The 21,640-nt window shown below is 46.2% G+C and overlaps 1 protein-coding gene across 6 annotated transcripts in view; it reads right to left on the bottom strand.

Annotated features, from left to right (window-relative positions):
• Window positions 1-21,640, bottom strand: part of LOC134353179 (arf-GAP with GTPase, ANK repeat and PH domain-containing protein 3-like) — a 545,439-nt gene that overhangs the window by 200,677 nt on the left and 323,122 nt on the right. For all 6 annotated transcript variants that reach the window (XR_010019562.1, XM_063061195.1, XM_063061204.1 and 3 more), the window contains exons 3-7: window positions 12,131-12,218; window positions 7,204-7,289; window positions 5,699-5,840; window positions 1,577-1,711; window positions 810-937 (exon numbers count right to left, since the gene is read on the bottom strand). Coding sequence is in view for 5 of the 6 variants with exons in the window: in XM_063061195.1 (XP_062917265.1) it covers window positions 810-937; window positions 1,577-1,711; window positions 5,699-5,840; window positions 7,204-7,289; window positions 12,131-12,218 (579 nt within the window). In the remaining variant the exon portion in view is untranslated. The remainder of the gene's footprint in view (window positions 1-809; window positions 938-1,576; window positions 1,712-5,698; window positions 5,841-7,203; window positions 7,290-12,130; window positions 12,219-21,640) is intronic.

Genomic DNA, 21,640 nt, shown 5'->3' with positions numbered 1-21,640 from the left:
AACACTGCAATAAGTGACCTCACTAAAAGGTTCAATGTTCTCTCAGAGTTTGGTGGGGTTGAGGCAGAGACAATGTTTCCCCTGACTGGTGTCTAGAACCAGTAAGCACAGACAAAAAGCAAGGGCTCATCCATTCAAGACAGAGAGGAGAAATTTCTTCACTCAGAGGATGGTAACTCTCTGCAATTCTTTGCACTGGAAGGAAGAGAGGTTTGATTACTGGGCATATCCAAGGAATCAACAAGGAATCAAAAGACATGGAGACATCATAAGCTGAAATCTGGGGCAGTCTACTGCAGGAACTTAGTGGTCAAGCAGCAACTGTGATCGGAAAGGAATTGTGTCCTGATGCAGAGTTTTAACCTGAAATGTCAACAGTTCACTTTCTCACACAGATGCTGCTTGGCCTGTTGAGCTCCTCCAGTAGACTGTTGATCAAGAGACATGGTATTGGTGAAGGAAAAGATGCCAAGGTAAAATATTAGCCATTACTTTATCAAATGGCAAGCAGGCACAAGGGATCCAATGGCCATGTGTTTCCCCCCCACTGTCAGTGCGAGTTCAAGCAGCCTCATCATTCATCCTGTAACCATGTCTTTTGTTCAATATTCTACCACTAACAGATATGCTGTGATGTCTCCCCGTCAACCCCTGCACAACCAGTAGGATTCCACCTCCCCCCTTCTAAACTCCAAAGATTACAATTCTACTTTCTTTAGCCGCCAGTTCAACGTCGAACACTGCAGCTGACACACACTAAAAAAGTGTTGCCCCAGTGATAGTCCCATTGATAGAGAGAGATGGCTCACCTGGTTGATGTGCACAGACGGGATAGAGGCATTGGGAACAGAGGAATGACTGGGGGAGTTTGGCAGTGACTTGCAAGGTCCGATCGATAACTGCTGCTTCTTCCGTAATGCTACAATCTTCTGAGCCACTAAACAAGAGAACAGCAGATACAGCTAGGAATGCTGACAAATCTGATCATTTATCTGCGCGGATCTTGTACAAAGGGTCAGCTCTTCCACTTCCACAAGATACTGCTCTGTTCAAGGAGTTTCTAACAACTGCTGATCCAAAAATCTCTCTACTCATATCCACTAAACTGCAGTGCGCTCAGTTAAAATTCCCCTCTACAACTAAGGATTTGATACTACTTGTAGTCTAACTTCCCAGAAGAGTGGAGTAGGGAATCTCTAGAAAGTTCAGCATATACAATGACTGGAACTAGACTGATATTCCTACTACCCAGCACCTAATAGTCTGAAGTTTCTGGGTACAGCAGCAATTCCTCAGTGCACCACTGCAGGGCACCAGCGAGGCCTGTCCCAGGGACTGGATCACACTACCATCTGCTGGAGAACTGCAATACTGCAGCCAGTCTCCCCAATCAGGATACAACTTTACACTGAACATTGACAGCAACACAAACTAACCTACAAAAACAGAGCAAACAGCACACTATCATTATAAAAGAAAAGATAAAAAAAGACAAATGAAAATTGTATTTCCTGCCAGAAACTACAGCAACAAAGTGTTCAAGTTTGGCTATAGAATGTCAAGAAGGTGATATTACCATCCTGGAAAACTCGTTCCACATTCAGTCCATAGGTAGCACACGTCTCGTAGTATGTGCACCGCTTCAAGTCATTGGACAGCTTTCGTGCACGGGCATCATCAATGACCCGAGGGTTTGTGGCACTGATTGCATCTGATAAATAGATACAGTCAGTTAATAAATGTTCACCAATCAAATGCAGGAAGTTAACACCAGTGTCAATATAACTACAGCTGGTGAACTAACAGTCACAGAACAACTACAACAAGATAATAAACAATCACAGTTTAACTGCAGACAGTTAACTACAAACAGTGAGTACAGTCACAGATCAAGCACAGTTGGTAATAAGCATCAACAAATTAACTACAGGTGATTAGTAACAACTATATCTAGTTCTGTTGGGTAGTCAGTGAGAGAATCACACCCTCATTTCTCAGGGGTTAAACAATGATAGGTCACACACATATCCCTACCTGTACAACTTTTAGGTGACAGTCATTCACTATATGCTTCGAGCAGCACAGGTAACCTACTGATCACGAGTCCAGCACACATTGTGGCACAGATTTAGACACACCTACCATCAGACTGAGAATCTCAACACATTCTGTCAGTGTCGCAGGACACACAGCTGTCAGACCGTGTCCCAAGACACTGGACACCTGGCTGTCAGATTGGGTCACCCTGGACACCCAACGTTGATGCTGACCAAGTCAGGGATGAAGATGAATGGAAAGGCCCAGAAGCAGGAAGGTGTTCGGGGAGATTGGTTACAGCAGGTCAGTTAAATGTCTCATTCTATCTCAATGCACTTGTGTATTGACTTGATCTGTACAAACCCAATCTTTTCACTGAATCTTAGGACATGTGGCAATAATAAATCAATAATTAATACCACACGAATGCTGTGGGATATTTGTTGTAAATAATAAACATAGGAACTAGGAGCAGGTGTAGGCTACTCAGCTTCTCATCAATGCTGCCCCAGTTAATAAGATCATTTCTATCCACTTCCCCCTAAAACCATTCCAAGCCACTACTTCACCACCCTTTGAGGAAGAGAAATCCCAAGGCTCACAACCCTCTGAAAGAAAAAAAGTTATGCCTCATCTCAGTCACAAATGAGCACTCTTTAATTTTAGAAACAGAATCAGGTTTTTACCACTGACTTACACTCAGTAGCCACTTTATTGAGTATACCTGCTTGTTAATGCAACATCTAATCAGCCAATCATGTGGCAAGCAACTCAATGCGTAAGATTATATAGACATGGTGAGATTCAATTGTCATTCAGACCAAACATCAGAATGGGGAAGTAATGTGATCTTAGAGACTTTGGCAAACTCAGGTTTTGGTATCTCAGTAACTGCTGATCTGGGATTTTCACACACAATATCCTCTAGGGTTTAGAGAGAATGGTGCAAAGAACAAAAAGTACCTAGTGACCGGTAGTTCAGCGGATGAAAAACGTCTTGTTAATGAGAGAGGTCAGGGGAGAATGCCCAGACTGTTTTAAACTGACAGGAAGGAGACAGTAACTCAAATAACTGTGTTACAACAGTGGAGTGCAGAAGAGCATCTCTGAATGCACAATATGTCAAACCTTGAAGTGGTCTTCTACAGCAGTAGAGAACCACGAATGTACACTCAGTGGCCATTTTATTAGATACAGGAGCTCTATTTAGGTACATGAAATCTATTGTTTGGCAGTAGCAGTACAAACATAAAATTATTATATATTATAAAATAAATACAGCAAAAAAAAAGAAACATTTATCCTTCATCTAGATTCTCCCACAAGAAAAAAATTCTCCCCACAACCATCTGGTCACAATCCCTCAGGACCTCATCTCTCAATTGTCCCCTTTCAATATGCTAAACTCCAGCAGATAGAACCCCAGTCTGTCCAACCTCTCCTTAAAAAACATTTCACCCACTCTCGGTATCAAGAGACCTTCCCTGAACTGTTTTCCATCCATTAGCATCCTTTTTTTAAATGAGAAGACACTGTATTAATGCTCCACTGGTCTCAGCAATGTCCTGTACAACTGAAGCAAAACCTCCCTCCATTGATATTCAATTCCTCAAACTATAGACAAGAGCATTCTGGTAACTTTCTTTGTTACTTGGTCTAAGTATACACTTAGATTTTGCAGGTCATGGACCAGGACACCTGGATCCATTCTATTTCCATTTAGAGAAAATGCTTTTTCTCCTGCTAACCATTTCACATTTTTCTGTGCCCTGCTATAACGACTTTAATAATGTCTTCAACTTGGTCAACATGGACAAGTTGGGTCATACAGCACGGAAACAGGTCCTTTGGCCTAACACATCCATGCCAACTGTGTTGCCATAGCCCTCGAAATCTCTCCCATCCATTTAATTATTTAGATGGCTATTAAATGTTGCTAATGTGTCTACCTCAACCACTACTTCTGGCAGCTCATTCCAAATACACACCACCCTCCGCGTTAAGAAGCTGCCGCTGATGTCCCATTTAAATTCTCTCGGCACTGATGTTAAACCTTTGCTCTCTTGTTTTTAGCATCTCCTCCCTGGGAAAAGACGATGTGCTTTCACCCTGTCTATCCCCCTCATGATCTTACATACCTCTATCACACCACTCCTCAATATCCTATATTCCAGTCTACACAACTTCTTGGAACTCAAGCCCCCAGAAGTCCAGGCAACATCCTGGTAAATCTTTATTGCACTCTTTCTGGCTCATTAGCATCTTTCCAAAAATGACCGAAACTGTACGCAATATTCCAAATGCAGCCTCACCAACATCTTATAACTGCGACATAACTTCCCAACTCCTATATTCAATGCCTGGCTGATGAAGGCCAGCATGTCAAAAGCCTTTTTCACTATGTACCTTTAACTCTGTTGTATTACATTCCCCAGGACCCAAATAATGATTGTATGTTCAACCCTAGTCTGATCTCCCAAAATTCAGTATCTCACATACACCTGGACTGAAATCCATTTGTCAATCCTCAGCCCATGTACTTAGATTCCCCCTGGCCAATCAATGGCTTAGATCCCCTGTAATTATCCTTCTTCAACATCTACTATTTTATCATCTGCAAACTTGTACATTCATATTCAAACTGTTTGTGTGCTGTACAGTACTCTAATAATGCCTCTTAATACTTTCCCAATAACATGTTTAGTTAACAGGCTTGTAGTGTCCTACTCTCTATCTCGTCTTGAGTTAAGGAGTTCGACTTACTGTTTTCCAATCTAGTAGGATCTTCCACAAATCTAGGAACAGCACAGAAACAGATTCACTGCTTATACTCCCCACATTCCCATTTGTCTATACTTCTCACTCCTCAAGCAGCCAACATAATCAAAAACCCAACCCACCATGGACATTCTCTCTTCTCTCCTCTTCCATCAATCGGAAGACACAAACACTGAAAGCATGTACCACCAGACTCAATGACAGCTTTTACCTGCTGTATTAAGACTACTGAATGGTTCCCTCATGTAAAATGAATTCTTGACCTCCCAGTCTACCTCATTATGAACTTGCACATTATTGTTTACCTGCATGTGTAGTTGTTACATTTTATTCTGCATTCTGTTGTGGTTCTACCTTGTTCTACTTCAGTGCACTGTGTAATGAATTGATTTGTATGAACAATATGCAAGATAAGCTTTTCACTGTATCTTGATATATGTGCAACAATAAACAAACTCCAATTACCCACATCCCACAGACAAGCCCATTAACGTACCAGCTTTCAGTTTTTGGGGGGTGGGAGGAAACCGGAGTACCCAGAGGAAATCCATAGTCACCGGGAGAACATACAAACTCTACACAAACAGCAGCCAAAGTCGGGATGGAAGCCAGGTTGCTGGTACATAGGGAAAAATTAAAACCAATGCTGAGCCACTGCACTAACCACGTCTTTTCAAATCCTAAGAGGATGTCCATCAGGACTCAAAGACCTGTCTGCCTCAGCTCCAACAATTAGCTCCGTATTACTGCCCTGCTGTTTCGCGATTTACCCCGTCTCTTCCTTTTCCTGTAACTTGTACCTTCATCACAGCAGGTGTAAGTCACCACCCTCATCCTGCAGGTCCCTGAAGATGGAGGACCCATGAAGGAAAAGCTTGCTTACCTTGTGTACCCACGAGCACCATCGGAATCTCAGCTGTATTCCGGTAGGTAGAGAGTCGCATGTAATAATTGTAAACTGTCTGAAAGCTGATTTCATCCTCCAGACTGAAGACAAAGATGACGGCATCCACCCACGCTGCAAACTGAGGGCAACAAATCCACTTCATGTCAGCAGATGTCAGAGCAAATACATTCCCCACATCCCCAGCCACCCCTGACACTAGACGCACTTACTTCCAGCCCCGCTAGAGCCCAGCAACCATCCTGACCTCAGCACTCAGCTTCTATTCATTCTCACATCGCAGATTCTTCCCACAATCATTTGCACCCATAAACCCATCTTCCATCATATTAAAAACATATTCCCTACCTCATTCCCCCAGATCCATCTATTTCCCACAAAGCCATATCGTCTCTCACTCAGCATGGTACCCCGCCAGCAGCAGTCCCTGAGACCCATTGGACTCCGGCCCACCTCTGATCCCTCGGACCCTGTGTCACTCAGTTCCACCCTTTAAGGAAGGAAACCCATCACACAGTCTGACCTGCACGTGAGCCATGTCCCAACTAACAGTGATAACAAAACTTTCCACAGGTAGGAGAGTCCAAAACCAAGCAGTTTAGGGTGAGAGGGGGAAAAATTTTTAAGGGTCATACAGTGTTGAGTACGTGGAACAAGCTGTCTGGGGAGACAAGTACAATAGTATCTCTTAAGAAGCGCTTGGACAGGTATGTGAGGGGCAGGTTTTGGAGAGGTATTAACTGACTGCCAGGAATTGGAACTGGATGGGTGGACACCATGGTCAACATGGACTGGTTTGGCTGAAGGGCCTGTATATGTACTGCATTGTTCTAGAACACAAAGTCTATGTTTTAGCTGACTCAGTACAAATGTAGCATTACAAAGCGGTGATGCAAGGAAGGAGGTCATGTGGTCCATCAAGCCTGTCCCAATCCAGCTAGTCTCTCGGCTCCAAGCTTCCCCTCTGTAACCTTGTGAATGTTACAGTGGAAACTGCTCAACTCTTCACCTCAGGTAGTCCTCATCAAACCACAGCCACGAACTCTCATTTACTTCACCTTTGCCAATAACCTTTATTTTGTGCCCCCTAGCTCTAGACTTTCAACCACTGGGAAAAATTTCTATTAGACAACTATATCGATATCCTTCATGGTTTTAAATCCCATCTGTCAACTTTCTCCTTCAAGAAATACAATCCCAGCTTCTCCAATCCACCAACGAAACTGAAGTGCCTCATCCCCAGCAACACATGGGTAAATCCCTTTCTCATCTCCTCCCTGAAGTCCTCTCGCCAGTTGTGCAATCTATAAAGGTTCCCTGTGATCTCTGCAGCATGGATTCCTGGGGAGACATTGGAGATAAATCCCTTGCACATTCTCTCCTGGAAGTGTCGAACCCACAATCTTCCAGCTGCGTGGTTTATAAAGGTTCCCATGATCTCGGCAGCAGGGACTCCTGGGGAGAGACTGGAGTCTAATATTCACCTGCACCTCAGGAGGACCCCCTTCATCCCGAATCAGCAGAAGGTAGCTCTGTCCATCAACCACAATCTCTTTCTTAAACCGACCACCTGGGAAGTAAAAAAAAAAGAGGTGTTCAAGCGGCTACCATCCTCAGACACTCATGTACTAGAGAGGGCTTGAGGGAGCAACAGACCATATTTCCAAGGACAGTCCCACAGAGGGGGACTTTCATTAATTTTCCTCACAGGTAAATATTAGAGGCAAGATGTGATAAGGGCAGAGTTTGGCCAAGTATACCCACTTGGCCAAACTCTCTCGTGAAGGCTGCTTTTCAGAAGACAGTAAGTTTTTCAATGCACCTGTGTATATGTATATTCGTGCAGATGACAATAAACTTGGCTTGGTCTTCAAAAAGTTCCATTTACGGGGGTGGGGGGAATCAGTGACTCAAAGAGACAGGGAATTGGCAGCAGACAGGAGTGAAGTGAATGGTTTTATACAGAGTAGAACCGTGAGCTGGCAGGGCAGTGGAGACAGAGCCAATGAGATCTTTTAAATAGAATATTAAAGGAATGTCATCTCCCACAGGATCCTACCACCAAGCACATCTTTCCATCTCTCCCTTTTTGCTTTCCGCAGGGATCACTCCTTAGACAACTCCCTTGTCCATTCGTCCCTCCCCACTGATCTCCTCCTGGCACTCGTCCTTGCAAGCGGAACAAGTGCTACACCTGCCCCTACACCTCTTCCTCTCTAGCATTCAGGGCCGCAAACAGTCCTTCCAGGTGAGATGACACTTAACCTGTGAATCTGTTGGGGTTGTATGCTGTGTCTGATGCTCCCAGTGTGGCCTCCGGTGTATTGGTGAGACCCAACGTAGATCGGGAGACTGCTTTGCGGAGCACCTACACTCCATCTGCTAGAAGAAGCAGGATCTCCCCATGGCCACCCATTTTAATTCCACTTCCCATTCCCATTCCGATATAGAAACATAGAAAATCTATGGCACAATACAGGCCCTTCAGCCTACAGTGCTGTGCCGAACATGTACTTACTTTAGAGATTACCTAGGGTTACCCACAGCACTCTATTTCTCTAAGCTCCATGTACCTATCCAGGAGTCTCTTAAAAGACCCTTTCGTATCCACCTCCACCACCATTGCTGGCAGCCTATTCCACGCACTCACCACTCTCTGTGTCAAAAACTTACCCCGACATCTCCTCTGTACCTACTTCCAAGCACCTTAAAACTGTGCTCTCTCATGTTAGCCATTTCAGCCCTGGGAAAAAGCCCTTGTCTATCCACACGATCAATGCCTCTCATCATCTTATACACCTCTATTAGGTCACCTCTCATCCTCTGCCTTTCCAAGGAGAAAAGGTTGAGTTCACTCAACTTATTCTCATAAGGCATGCTCCCCAATCCAGGCAACATCCTTGAAAATCTCCTCTACACCCTTTCTATAGTTTCCACATCCTTCCTGTAGTGAGGTGACCAGAACTGAGCACAGTACTCCAAGTGGGGTCTGGCCAGGGTCCTATAAAGCTGTAACATTACCTCTCAGCTCTTAAACTCAATCCAACAGTTGATGAAGGCCAATGCACCAGCAGCTTTGAGTGTCCTCCGGACTCGAACCCCAAGATCCCTCTGATCCTCCACACTGCCAAGAGTCTTACCATTAATACTATATTCTGCCCTCATATTTGACCTACCAAAATGAACCACCTTACACTTATCTGGGTTGAACTCCAACTGCCCCTTCTTAGCCCAGTTTTGTATCCGAGCAATGTCCCGCTGTAACCTCTGACAGCCCTCCACATTATCCACAACACCCCTAACCTTTGTGCCATCAGGAAATTTACTAACCCATCCCTCCACATCCTCATTCAGGTCATTTATAAAAAGCACGAGGAGAAGGAGTCCCAGAACAGATCCCTGAGGCACACCACTGGTCACCGATCTCCATGCAGAATATGACCTGTCTACAACCACTCTTTGCCTTCTGTGGACAAGTCAATTCTGGATCCACAAAGCAAGGTCTCCATGGATCCCATGCCTCCTTATTTTCTCAATAAGTCTTGGATGGGGTATCTTATCAAATGCCTTGCTGAAATCCATATACACTACATTTACTGCTCTACCCTTATCAACATGTTTAGTCACATCCTCGGAAAATTCAGTCAGGCTCATAAGGCACAACCTGCCTTTGACAAAGTCATGTTGACTATTCCTAATCATATTATGCCTCTCCAATTGTTCATAAATCCTGCCTCTCAGGGTCTTTTCCATCAATTTACCAACCACTGAAGTAAGACTCACTGGTCTATAATTTCCTGGGCTATCTCTACTCCCTTTCTTGAATAAGGAAACAACATCTGAAAAACCTCCAATCCTCCAGAACCTCTCCCATCCTCATTGATGATGCAAAGATCACTGCCAGAGGCTCAGCAATCTCCTCCGTCGTCTCCCACTGTAGCCTGGGGTACATCTCATCTGGTCCCGGAGACTTATCCAACTTGGTGCTTTCCAAAAGCTCCAGTACATCCTCTTTCACATGGATATGTCAATCTATTGCCTCCTCTACTGTCACGATGAGGCTACACTCAGGTTGGAGGAACAACACCTTATATTCCATCTGGGTAGCCTCCAACCTGATGGCATGAATGTCAATTTCTCGAACTTCCAGTAATGCCCCCACTTCCCCATTCCCCTTTCCCCTCTCTCGCTTTATCTCCTTGCCTACCCATTGCCTCCCTCTAATGGTCCTCCCCCTTTTCTTTCTTCCATAGCCTTCTGTCCTCTCCTATTAGATTCCCCCTTCTCCAGCCCTGTATCTCTTTCACCAATCTACTTCTCAGCTCTTTGCTTCACCACTTCTCCTCTCGGTTTCACCTATCACCTTGTGTTTCTCCCTCCCCTCTCCCCACCGTTTAAATCTACTCTTCATCTTTTTTTCTCCAGTCTTGCTAAAGGGTCTTGGCCTGAAACTTTGACTGTACTCTTATCCATAAATGCTGCCTGCCCTGCTGAGTTCCTCCAGCATTTGTGTGTGTTGCTTGGATTTCCAGCATCTGCAGAAATTTTCTTGTCTGTACTTAAAAGAATTCTTTGGAGAAGTCTTTTCAATGGGCAGCACAGACATGATAGGCAAAGTGACTTCCAGCTTTCAAATCCCTTACTCACTCTTCCTTCAGTTAGTCCTGACGAAGGGTCTCGGCCTGAAACGTCGACTGCGCTTCTTCCTATAGATGCTGCCTGGCCTGCTGCGTTCACCAGCAACTTTGATGTATGTTGCTTGAATTTCCAGCATCTGCAGAATTCCTGTTGTTTCCTCCTTTGCCTGATTGTGATTAGTGGCTTTAAACTGATATCCTCTTGTTTTTGATATCCCTACTGTGGGAAAACAATTCTGATGCAATCCTAGCAATGCCCCTACCAATTTGATTTCCTTCTGTCCTTTGCTCCCTGGAAAACAAGCCCAGAGTATCTAGTCTCAAGTGGTGGAGAATGCCCTCCGTGTGCTCTCCAGCACAACCAACCATTCCTACAGTGTGGGCTCAGACGTGGCAAATATGGCCCAATGTGAGGAAGTGTGAGCTCAAAGGAATGTGAAGCAGACTGTCATCTAAAAGCACAGAGAGTGCTCATGAATGAACTGCAAAGTGATCTCTGTACAAATTAAAAGCATTACTCTTGTGCATTCACCACAGGACGTCAGCAGGCAAGTACAGCGAGTAGTTACCAACGCGACTGGCAGAGAGTGGGCTGAAGCTCAGAAATAGAAAAATATCATCACAACTGTGCCAGGTGTTCAAAGTTGAAATTAAATTTATATACAACCCTGAGATTAATTTTCTTGTGGGCATACTCAATAAACCGATAGAATAATAACCACAACAGAATCAATGAAAGACCAGCCAATCAGGGCAGTCAACCAGAGTGCAGAAGACAACAAACTGTGCAAATACAAAAAGAAGAAATAATAATAATAATAAACAATAAATATCGATAACATGAGAAGAAGGGTCCTTGAAAGTGAGTTGAGGTGCCCATGTTCTTGCAGTTACCACCACAGTGCAATATTAACAGAGCATTCACAGTCAAGACCAGATATGACTACTATCCAAGGTTTATCATATTGCTGGGTGACAAGGCAGCAAAACTTGCCCATTGCCCAGTACCTCCACATATAAACACCCTACTAGGCACACACACTCACCCACAGGTGTGAGTGTGGCCATGTCTGAAGTACTGTGTACGGGTTTGGTCCAATTATTTAAGATGCATTCATACCAGAGTCAATCCAGTACAGGTACGCCAGGCTACTTCCTGGGATGAAGGGCTGTCCTATCAGTGAATGGGAGGTGATCTTATTGCAAGATATAGAAACCTAAGGGGTTTTTGAAAGGGTAGGTGTTGACATGTTATCACTAAAGATTGTGGCTTCAACAAGGAGATGTAGTTTTAAGATCAAGGGACAGTTCTTCACAGGAATTTCTTCTCACGGAGGTCAGTCATGGTCAGATAGCACAGAAACAGGCCCTTCAGCCCATCATGTCCATGGTGACCACTCTATGCCAATGATCTGCATTGTTCACAGTGGCAGGTGCCTGGAATGCACTGCCAGTAGCAGTAGGTACAATAGGATTCAGACAGGCAGATAAGATTAGTTAAGATTGTCATCATGGTCATCACAGACATGGTGGAGTGAAGTACCTGTGCAGCACTATTCCATGTTTTTCAGTTACTGTGACAGCGCAACATGAATGGACATTCACAGTCAAACAGATATGAATGTTAACCAAGGTTTATCACATTACTGGGTAACAAAGCAGCAAGTCTTGGCCACTGCCCAATACATCCATGTATAAACAGCAACCCCTCCCCCCCCCCCCCCCCCCACGCGCACACACACGCACACACACACACACACACACACACAAATACCTTCAGGTGACTCCTCCTGCACATAGGTTCCAGTCAAATATCGGTGAACTAGAGCAGATTTTCCACTTGACAGGTTCCCTACAATTCCCTGATAAACAAATACACACAGTGTTAGTTCAGTCACAGAGTCATAGAATAATGCAGAAGGGGAAGAGGCCTTTTGGCCCAACATCAATGCAGACCAAGTTGTCCATGCAAAATCTGGTCCTATTTTTCCAACAAACTACTCCTATCCATGTATTTATCCAAATGTCACAAGGAGACAGAGTGGTTAAGAAGACGTACGGAGTGTCAGCCTTTATTAGTCGGGGGACTGAGACATCACATAATGCTGCAGCTCTATAAACTCAAAAGGACTTGGTATAGGATTCCCTAAAGGTTAACTTGCAGTTTGAGTCGGTGGTAAGGAAAGTTAGCATTCATTTTGAGAGGACTAGAATATAACAGCAAGGATGAGATGCTGAGGTTTTATAGGGCATTGATCAGACTACACTTGGAGTATTATGAACAGTTTTGGGCCCATTTTTAAAAAGATGCATTAACATTGGAGAGGGTCCAAAGAAGGTTCACAAGAATAATTCTGGGAATAAAGGGGTTAACATGAGGCACGTTGATGGCTCTGTGCCTATGCCTGTTCCTGTACTCACTGAAGCTTAGAAGAATGAGGGAGAATCTCACTGAAACCTAATGAATATTGAAAGACCGAGACAGAGTGGATGTGGAGAGGATGTTTCCTATGGTGGGTGAGTCTAGAACCAGAGGGCACAGCCTCAGAATATAGAAACATCCATTTGTAACAGAGATGAGAAGGTATTTCTTTAGTCAGAGTGGTGAACCTGTGGAATTCATTGCCACAGACGGCTATGGGGGCCAAGTCATTGAATATATTTAAAGCAGAGGTTGATAAGTTCTCGGTTAATCAGGGCATCAAAGGTGACGGGGAAAGGCAGGAGAATGGGGCTCAGAGGGATAATAAATCAGCCATGATGGAATGGTGGAGCAGTCTCGATGGGCGAAGTGGCCAAATTCTGCTCTTATGTTTTAAGGTCTTATTTACCACGATTCTGCATGGAATAGAGAGTATGTCTTAAGAGGATAAGGTAAGTGAGTTGGGGCTTTTCTCCTTGGAGCAAAGGAAGATGAGAGTATATTTGATAGAGGTGTACAAGATGCTAAGAGGCATAGATAGAGTGGTCAGCCAGCGTCTTTTTCCCAGGGTGGCAATAGCTAATAGGAGAGGGCATTAAAGTGATTGAAGGAAAGCACAGAAGATGGCAGAAATAGATATGTTACACAGAGAGTGTAAGTGCATGGAATGCACTGACTGGGCTGTTGGTAGAGTCAGACACATTAGCAAAACTTAATAGAATCTTAGATAGCACTATTACTTTTAGCAGGTATGATATTATAGACATCACTGAATCATGGCTAAAGGATGGTTGTAGTTGAGAGCTGAATGTCCAAGGTTACACATTATATCAGAGAGATAGGAAAGTAGGCAGATGGGCTCTGCTAGTAAAGAATGGCATCAACTCAGTAGAAAGATGTGACATGGGATCGGAAGATGTTGAAACCTTGTGGGTTGAGTTAAGAAACTGCATGGATAAAAGGACCCTGATGACAGTTATATACAGGCCCCTGAACAGTAACTGGGAGGTGAACCACAGATTACAACTGGAAATAGAAAAGGCGTGTCAAGAGGACAATGTTATGATTGTCATTGGAGATTTCAACATGCAAGTCGATTGGGAGAATCAGGCTAGTAATGGATCTCAAGAGAGTGAGTTTATTGAATGCCAACAAGATGGCTTTTTAGAGCAGTTTGTTGTTGAGTTGACTTGGGGATCAACTATACTGGATTGGGTGTTACGTAATGAACCAGAAGTGATTAGGGAGCTTAAGGTAAAAGAACCCGTAGGAGGCTGTGATCATAATATGATTGAGTTCAACTTGAAATCTGATAAGGAGAAAGTAAGGTCTGATGTAGCAGTGTTTCGGTGGAGTAAAGGAAATTACAGTGGTATGAGAGAGGAGTTGGCCAAAGTAAATTGGAAGGAGATGCTGGCAGGGATGACAGCAGAGCAGCAATGGCATGAGTTTCTGGGGGAAAAAATGAGGAAGGTGTAGTTCAGATGTATGCCAAAAATGAAGAAATAAATACTCAAATGGCAAAATAGTACATTCATGGCTGACAAAGCTAATGAGAGGGTATACAACAAAGCAAAAATTAACAGGAAGATAGAGAATTGGGAAGCTTTTAAAAACCTACAGAGAGCAACTAACAGAATCATTAGCAGGGAGAATATGAAATATGAAAGCAAGCTAGCAAACAATATCAAGGTGGATAGTAAAAACTTTTTCAAGTATGTAAAATATAAAAGAGAACTGAGAATGTATATGGGACCACTAGAAAATGTGGCCAGAGGAATAATAATGGAGGGCAAGGAGATGGCAGATGAACTAAATGAGTATTTTGCATCAGTCTTCACTGTGGAAGACACTAGCAGTGTGCCAGATGTTGAAGAGTGTGAGGGAAGAGAAGTGAGTGCAGTTAATATTAGAAGAGAGAAAGTGTTCAAAAAGCTGAAAGACTTAAGGGTACAAAAGTCACCTGGATCAGATGAACTGCACCAGAAGGTTCTGAAAGACATAGCGATAGAGATTGTAGAAGCATTAGAAATGATCTTTCAAAAATCATTTGACTCTGGCATGCCGCCAGAGGACTGAAAAATTGCAAATGTCAGTCCACTCTTAAAGACAGCAGGAAGGCAGCAGAAAGGAAATTATAGACCCATTAGCCTGACCTCAGCGGCTGGGAAGATGTTGGAGTCATTATTAAGGTTAACTATTGAGTTAACTATTAAGGATAAAGTTATGAAGTACTTGGTGACACAGGATAAGATAGGACAAAGTCAACAGGGTTTCCTTCAGGGAAAATCCTGCCTGACAAACCTGTTGGAATTCTTTGATGAGATTACAAGTAGGATAGATAAAGGTGATGTAGTGGATGTTGTATATTTGGACTTTCAGAAGGGTGACAAGGTGCCACTCATGAGGCTGCTTACTAAGTTAAGAACCTGTGGTATTACAGGAAAGTTACTGGCATGGTTAGTGCATTGGCTGATTGGTAGGAGGTAGTGAGTGGAAATAAAAGGATACTTTTCTGGTTGGCTGCTAGTGACAAGTGGGGTTCTGCAGGAGTTAGTGTTGGGAACGCTCCTTTTTATACTGTATATCAATGATTTAGATGATGGAATAGGTGGCTTTGTTGCCAAGTTTGCAGATGATATGAAGATTGCTGATGGAGCAGGCAGTGTTGAGGAAACAGGTAGGCTGCAGAAGGACTTAGACAGATTTGGAAAATAGGCAAGAAAGTGGCAGATGAAATATAACGTTGGAAAATGCATCGTCATGCACTTTGGTAGTAGAAATAAATGTGTAGACTATTTTCTAAACAGAGAGAAAATCCAAAAATCTGAGATGCAAAGGGACTTGGGAATCCTTATGCACAACACCCTAAAGGTTAACTTGCAGGTTGAGTCAGTGGTAAGGAAGACAAATGCAATGTTAGCATTCATTCCAAGAGGTCTAGAATACAAGAACAGGGATGTGATACTGAGGCTTTATAAAGCACTGGTGAGGCCTCACCTTGAGTATTGTGAACTGTTTTGGGCTCAGCTAAAAAAAAATGTGCTGGCATTGGAGTGGGTTTAGAGGAGACGCAAAAGGATAATTCCAGAATGAAAGGGTTATCATACGAGGAACATTTGAAAGCTCTGGGTCTGCATTTGCTGGAATTTAGAAGCATGAGGGGGGATCTCATTGAAACCTTTTGAATATTGACAGGCCTAGACAGAGTAGATGTGGAAAGGATGGTTCACTTGGTAGGGGAGTCGAGGACAAGAGGGCATAGCCTCAGGATGGAGCAGCATCCATTTAAAACAGAGATGCAGAGAAATTTCTTTAGCCAGAGGATGGTAAATATGTGGAATTTGTTACCACAGGCAGCTGTGGAGGCCAAATCGTTGGGTGCATTTAAGGCAGAACTTGATTGGTTCTTGATTGGACACAGCATCAAAGGTTTCTGGGAGAAGACCAGGGAGTGGGGCTGAGGAGGGGAAAAAAGGATCAGCCATGATTAAATGGTAGAGCAGACTCGCTGGGCCAAACGGCCTAATTCTGCTCCTGTGCACATGGATGAAAGAAAAATGGAGGGTTCTCTGGGAGGGAATGGTTAGCTTGATCTTGGAGTAGGTTAAAAAGTCAGTGCAACATTGTGGGCTAAAGGGCCTGTACTGTTCAATGTCCTTTGAAATGTTACTAGTGTACCTGTCTCAACCACATCCTGTGGTTGCTCATTCCTTATACTGATCATCCTCTGCATGAAAAGGGTGCTGCTCAGGTCCATCTTAAATCGACTCATTCTAACTCTAAACCTATGCCCTCTAGTTTTTAGTTTCACAACCTGGTGAAAAGACTCTGTGTGCTCACATTATCTATGCCCATCATAATTTTACAGACCACTACAAGGTCACCCCTCAATCTCTAGTGCTCCGAGGAATAAAATCCTAGCCTGCCCAACCACTGTCTATAAACACCATAACGTGTCCTAGTCCTCTGTAAGTCACAGGCCAAGCTGGGTGCGATCAGCAGGTTCCTCTCCCACCAATACATCAGTGATCCACAGCAATCTAGTAGTTTTTCTAACACTTTACCTGTTGTTGTGAATTCCCAAATTTAGGTGATTCACTTGCCTAAATTGCCTCCTTTGGGAGTTGAACGTGTTGCCTGTTCATACCCAAAATTAAAGAGCAGCACTGAAGGAGTGCCACACTGTCTGGGGATTGTAGGGAAGGAAGTAGTGTTTGATGCTGTTGTGTTGAAGGGGGCAGCACTGAAGGAGCGTCATAGTGTCAGGGATGCACACAAAGAGGGTAAAGCAAGAGCATAATAACAAAAGCACCATACTGTCAGAGGAGTGGTACTGAGGGAGGGTCACACTGTGGGAGGGACAGTACTGAGGGACAGTCACACTGTGGGAGGGACAGTACTGAGAGTGTCACACTGTGGGAGGGACAGTACTGAAGGAGAGTCACACTGTGGGAGGGACAGTACTGAGAGTGTCACACTGTGGGAGGAAAAGTACTGAGGGAGGGTCACACTGTGGGAGGGACAGTACTGAGGGAGAATCACACTGGGAGGGACAGTACTGAGGGAGAGTCACACTGTGGGATGGACAGTACTGAGAGTGTCACACTGTGGGAGGGACAGTACTGAGGGAGAGTCACACTGTGGGAGGGACAGTACGGAGGGAGAGTCACACTGTGGGAGGGACAGTACTGAGGAGAGTCACACTGTGGGAGGGACAGTATTGAGGGAGAGTCACACTGTGGGAGGGACAGTACTGAAGGAGAGTCACACTGTGGGAGGGACAGTACTGAGAGTGTCACACTGTGGGAGGAAAAGTACTGAGGGAGGGTCACACTGTGGGAGGGACAGTACTGAGGGAGAGTCACACTGTGGGAGGGACAGTACTGAGAGTGTCACACTGTGGGAGGGACAGTACTGAAGGAGAGTCACACTGTGGGAGGGACAGTACTGAGAGTGTCACACTGTGGGAGGAAAAGTACTGAGGGAGGGTCACACTGTGGGAGGGACAGTACTGAGGGAGAGTCACACTGTGGGAGGGACAGTACTGAGGGAGAGTCACACTGTGGGAGGGACAGTACTGAGAGTGTCACACTGTGTGAGGAAAAGTACTGAGGGAGAGTCACACTGTGGGAAGGACAGTACCGAGAGTGTCACACTGTGGGAGGGACAGTACTGAGGGAGAGTCACACTGTGGGAAGGACAGTACTGAGAGTGTCACACTGTGGGAGGGACAGTACTGAGAGTGTCACACTGTGGGAGGGACAGTACTGAGGGAGGGTCACACTGTGGGAGGGACAGTACTGAGGGAGAGTCACACTGTGGGAGGGACAGTACTGAGAGTGTCACACTGTGGGAGGGACAGTATTGAGGGAGCGTCACACTGTGGGAGGGACAGTACTGAGAGTGTCACACTGTGTGAGGAAAAGTACTGAGGGAGAGTCACACTGTGGGAAGGACAGTACCGAGAGTGTCACACTGTGGGAGGGACAGTACTGAGGGAGAGTCACACTGTGGGAAGGACAGTACTGAGAGTGTCACACTGTGGGAGGGACAGTACTGAGGAGAGTCACACTGTGGGAGGGACAGTATTGAGGGAGAGTCACACTGGGAGGGACAGTACTGAGAGTGTCACACTGTGGGAGGGACAGTACTGAGGGAGAGTCACACTGTGGGAGGGACAGTACTGAGGGAGAGTCACACTGTGGAAGGGACAGTACTGAGAGTGTCACACTGTGGGAGGAAAAGTACTGAGGGAGAGTCACACTGTGGGAGGGACAGTACTGAGGGAGTGTCACACTGTGGGAGGGTCAGTACTGAGGGAGAGTCACACTGTGGGAAGGACAGTACTGAGAGTGTCACACTGTGGGAGGGACAGTACTGAGGGAGAGTCACACTGTGGGAGGGACAGTACTGAGGGAGAGTCACACTGTGGGAGGTACAGTACTGAGAGTGTCACACTGTGGGAGGGACAGTACTGAGGGAGTGTCACACTGTGGGAGGGACAGTACTGAGGGAGAGTCACACTGTGGGAGGGACAGTACTGAGAGTGTCACACTGTGGTTGGAAAAGTACTGAGGGAGGGTCACACTGTGGGAGGGACAGTACTGAGGGAGAGTCACACTGTGGGAGGGACAGTACTGAGAGTGTCACACTGTGGGAGGGACAGTACTGAAGGAGAGTCACACTGTGGGAGGGACAGTACTGAGAGTGTCACACTGTGGGAGGAAAAGTACTGAGGGAGAGTCACACTGTGGGAGGGACAGGACTGAGGGAGGGTCACACTGTGGGAGGGACAGTACTGAGAGAGAGTCACACTGTGGGAGGGACAGTACTGAGAGTGTCACACTGTGGGAGGAAAAGTACTGAGGGAGAGTCACACTGTGGGAAGGACAGTACTGAGAGTGTCACACTGTGGGAGGGACAGTACTGAGGGAGAGTCACACTGTGGGAAGGACAGTACTGAGAGTGTCACACTGTGGGAGGGACAGTACTGAGGGAGGGTCACACTGTGGGAGGGACAGTACTGAGGGAGAATCACACTGTGGGAGGGACGGTACTGAGGGAGTGTCACACTGTGGGAGGGACAGTACTGAGGGAGGGTCACACTGTGGGAGGGACAGTACTGAGAGTGTCACACTGTGGGAGGAAAAGTACTGAGGGAGGGTCACACTATGGGAGGGACAGTACTGAGGGAGAGTCACACTGTGGGAGGGACAGTACTGAGAGTGTCACACTGTGGGAAGGACAGTACTGAGAGTGTCACACTGTGGGAGGGACAGTACTGAGGGAGAGTCACACTGTGGGAAGGACAGTACTGAGAGTGTCACACTGTGGGAGGAAAAGTACTGAGGGAGGGTCACACTGTGGGAGGGACAGTACTGAGGGAGAGTCACACTGTGGGAGGGACAGTACTGAGAGTGTCACACTGTGGGAGGAAAAGTACTGAGGAGAGTCACACTGTGGGAGGGACAGTACTGAGGGAGTGTCACACTGTGGGAGGGACAGTACTGAGGGAGAGTCACACTGTGGGAGGGACAGTACTGAGAGTGTCACACTGTGGGAGGAAAAGTACTGAGGGAGGGTCACACTGTGGGAGGGACAGTACTGAGGGAGAGTCACACTGTGGGAGGGACAGTACTGAGAGTGTCACACTGTGGGAGGGACAGTATTGAGGGAGGGTCACACTGTGGGAGGGACAGTACTGAGAGTATCATACTGTGGGAGGGACAGTACTGAGGGAGGGTCACACTGTGGGAGGGACAGTACTGAGAGTGTCACACTGTGGGAAGGACAGTACTGAGGGAGTGTCACACTGTGGGAAGGACAGTACTGAGAGTGTCACACTGTGGGAGGGACAGTACTGAGGGAGGGTCACACTGTGGGAGGGACAGTACTGAGGGAGAATCACACTGTGGGAGGGACAGTACTGAGGGAGAGTCACACTGTGGGAGAGACAGTACTGAGGGAGTGTCACACTGTGGGAGGGACAGTACTGAGGGAGAGTCACACTGTGGGAAGGACAGTACTGAGAGTGTCACACTGTGGGAGGGACAGTACTGAGGGAGAGTCACACTGTGGGAGGGACAGTACTGAGGGAGAGTCACACTGTGGGAGGTACAGTACTGAGAGTGTCACACTGTGGGAGGGACAGTACTGAGGGAGTGTCACACTGTGGGAGGGACAGTACTGAGGGAGAGTCACACTGTGGGAGGGACAGTACTGAGAGTGTCACACTGTGGTTGGAAAAGTACTGAGGGAGGGTCACACTGTGGGAGGGACAGTACTGAGGGAGAGTCACACTGTGGGAGGGACAGTACTGAGAGTGTCACACTGTGGGAGGGACAGTACTGAAGGAGAGTCACACTGTGGGAGGGACAGTACTGAGAGTGTTACACTGTGGGAGGAAAAGTACTGAGGGAGAGTCACACTGTGGGAAGGACAGTACTGAGAGTGTCACACTGTGGGAGGGACAGTACTGAGGGAGAGTCACACTGTGGGAAGGACAGTACTGAGAGTGTCACACTGTGGGAGGGACAGTACTGAGGGAGGGTCACACTGTGGGAGGGACAGTACTGAGGGAGAATCACACTGTGGGAGGGACGGTACTGAGGGAGTGTCACACTGTGGGAGGGACAGTACTGAGGGAGGGTCACACTGTGGGAGGGACAGTACTGAGAGTGTCACACTGTGGGAGGAAAAGTACTGAGGGAGGGTCACACTGTGGGAGGGACAGTACTGAGGGAGAGTCACACTGTGGGAGGGACAGTACTGAGAGTGCCACACTGTGGGAAGGACAGTACCGAGAGTGTCACACTGTGGGAGGAAAAGTACTGAGGGAGGGTCACACTGTGGGAGGGACAGTACTGAGAGTGTCACACTGTGGGAAGGACAGTACCGAGAGTGTCACACTGTGGGAGGAAAAGTACTGAAGGAGGGTCACACTGTGGGAGGGACAGTACTGAGGGAGAGTCACACTGTGGGAGGGACAGTACTGAGAGTGTCACACTGTGGGAGGGACAGTATTGAGGGAGGGTCACACTGTGGGAGGGACAGTACTGAGAGTATCATGCTGTGGGAGGGACAGTACTGAGGGAGGGTCACACTGTGGGAGGGACAGTACTGAGAGTGTCACACTGTGGGAGGGACAGTACTGAGGGAGGGTCACACTGTGGGAGGGACAGTACTGAGGGAGAATCACACTGTGGGAGGGACAGTACTGAGGGAGTGTCACACTGTGGGAGGGACAGTACTGAGGGAGGGTCACACTGTGGGAGGGACAGTACTGAGAGTGTCACACTGTGGGAGGAAAAGTACTGAGGGAGGGTCACACTGTGGGAGGGACAGTACTGAGGGAGAGTC

The sequence above is a fragment of the Mobula hypostoma genome, chromosome 1, assembly GCF_963921235.1.
Source record: "Mobula hypostoma chromosome 1, sMobHyp1.1, whole genome shotgun sequence".
Lineage (NCBI taxonomy): Eukaryota > Metazoa > Chordata > Chondrichthyes > Myliobatiformes > Myliobatidae > Mobula > Mobula hypostoma.
The sequence above is the reverse complement of the archived record's forward strand: the minus strand, read 5'-3'. Positions and strand labels throughout refer to the sequence as shown.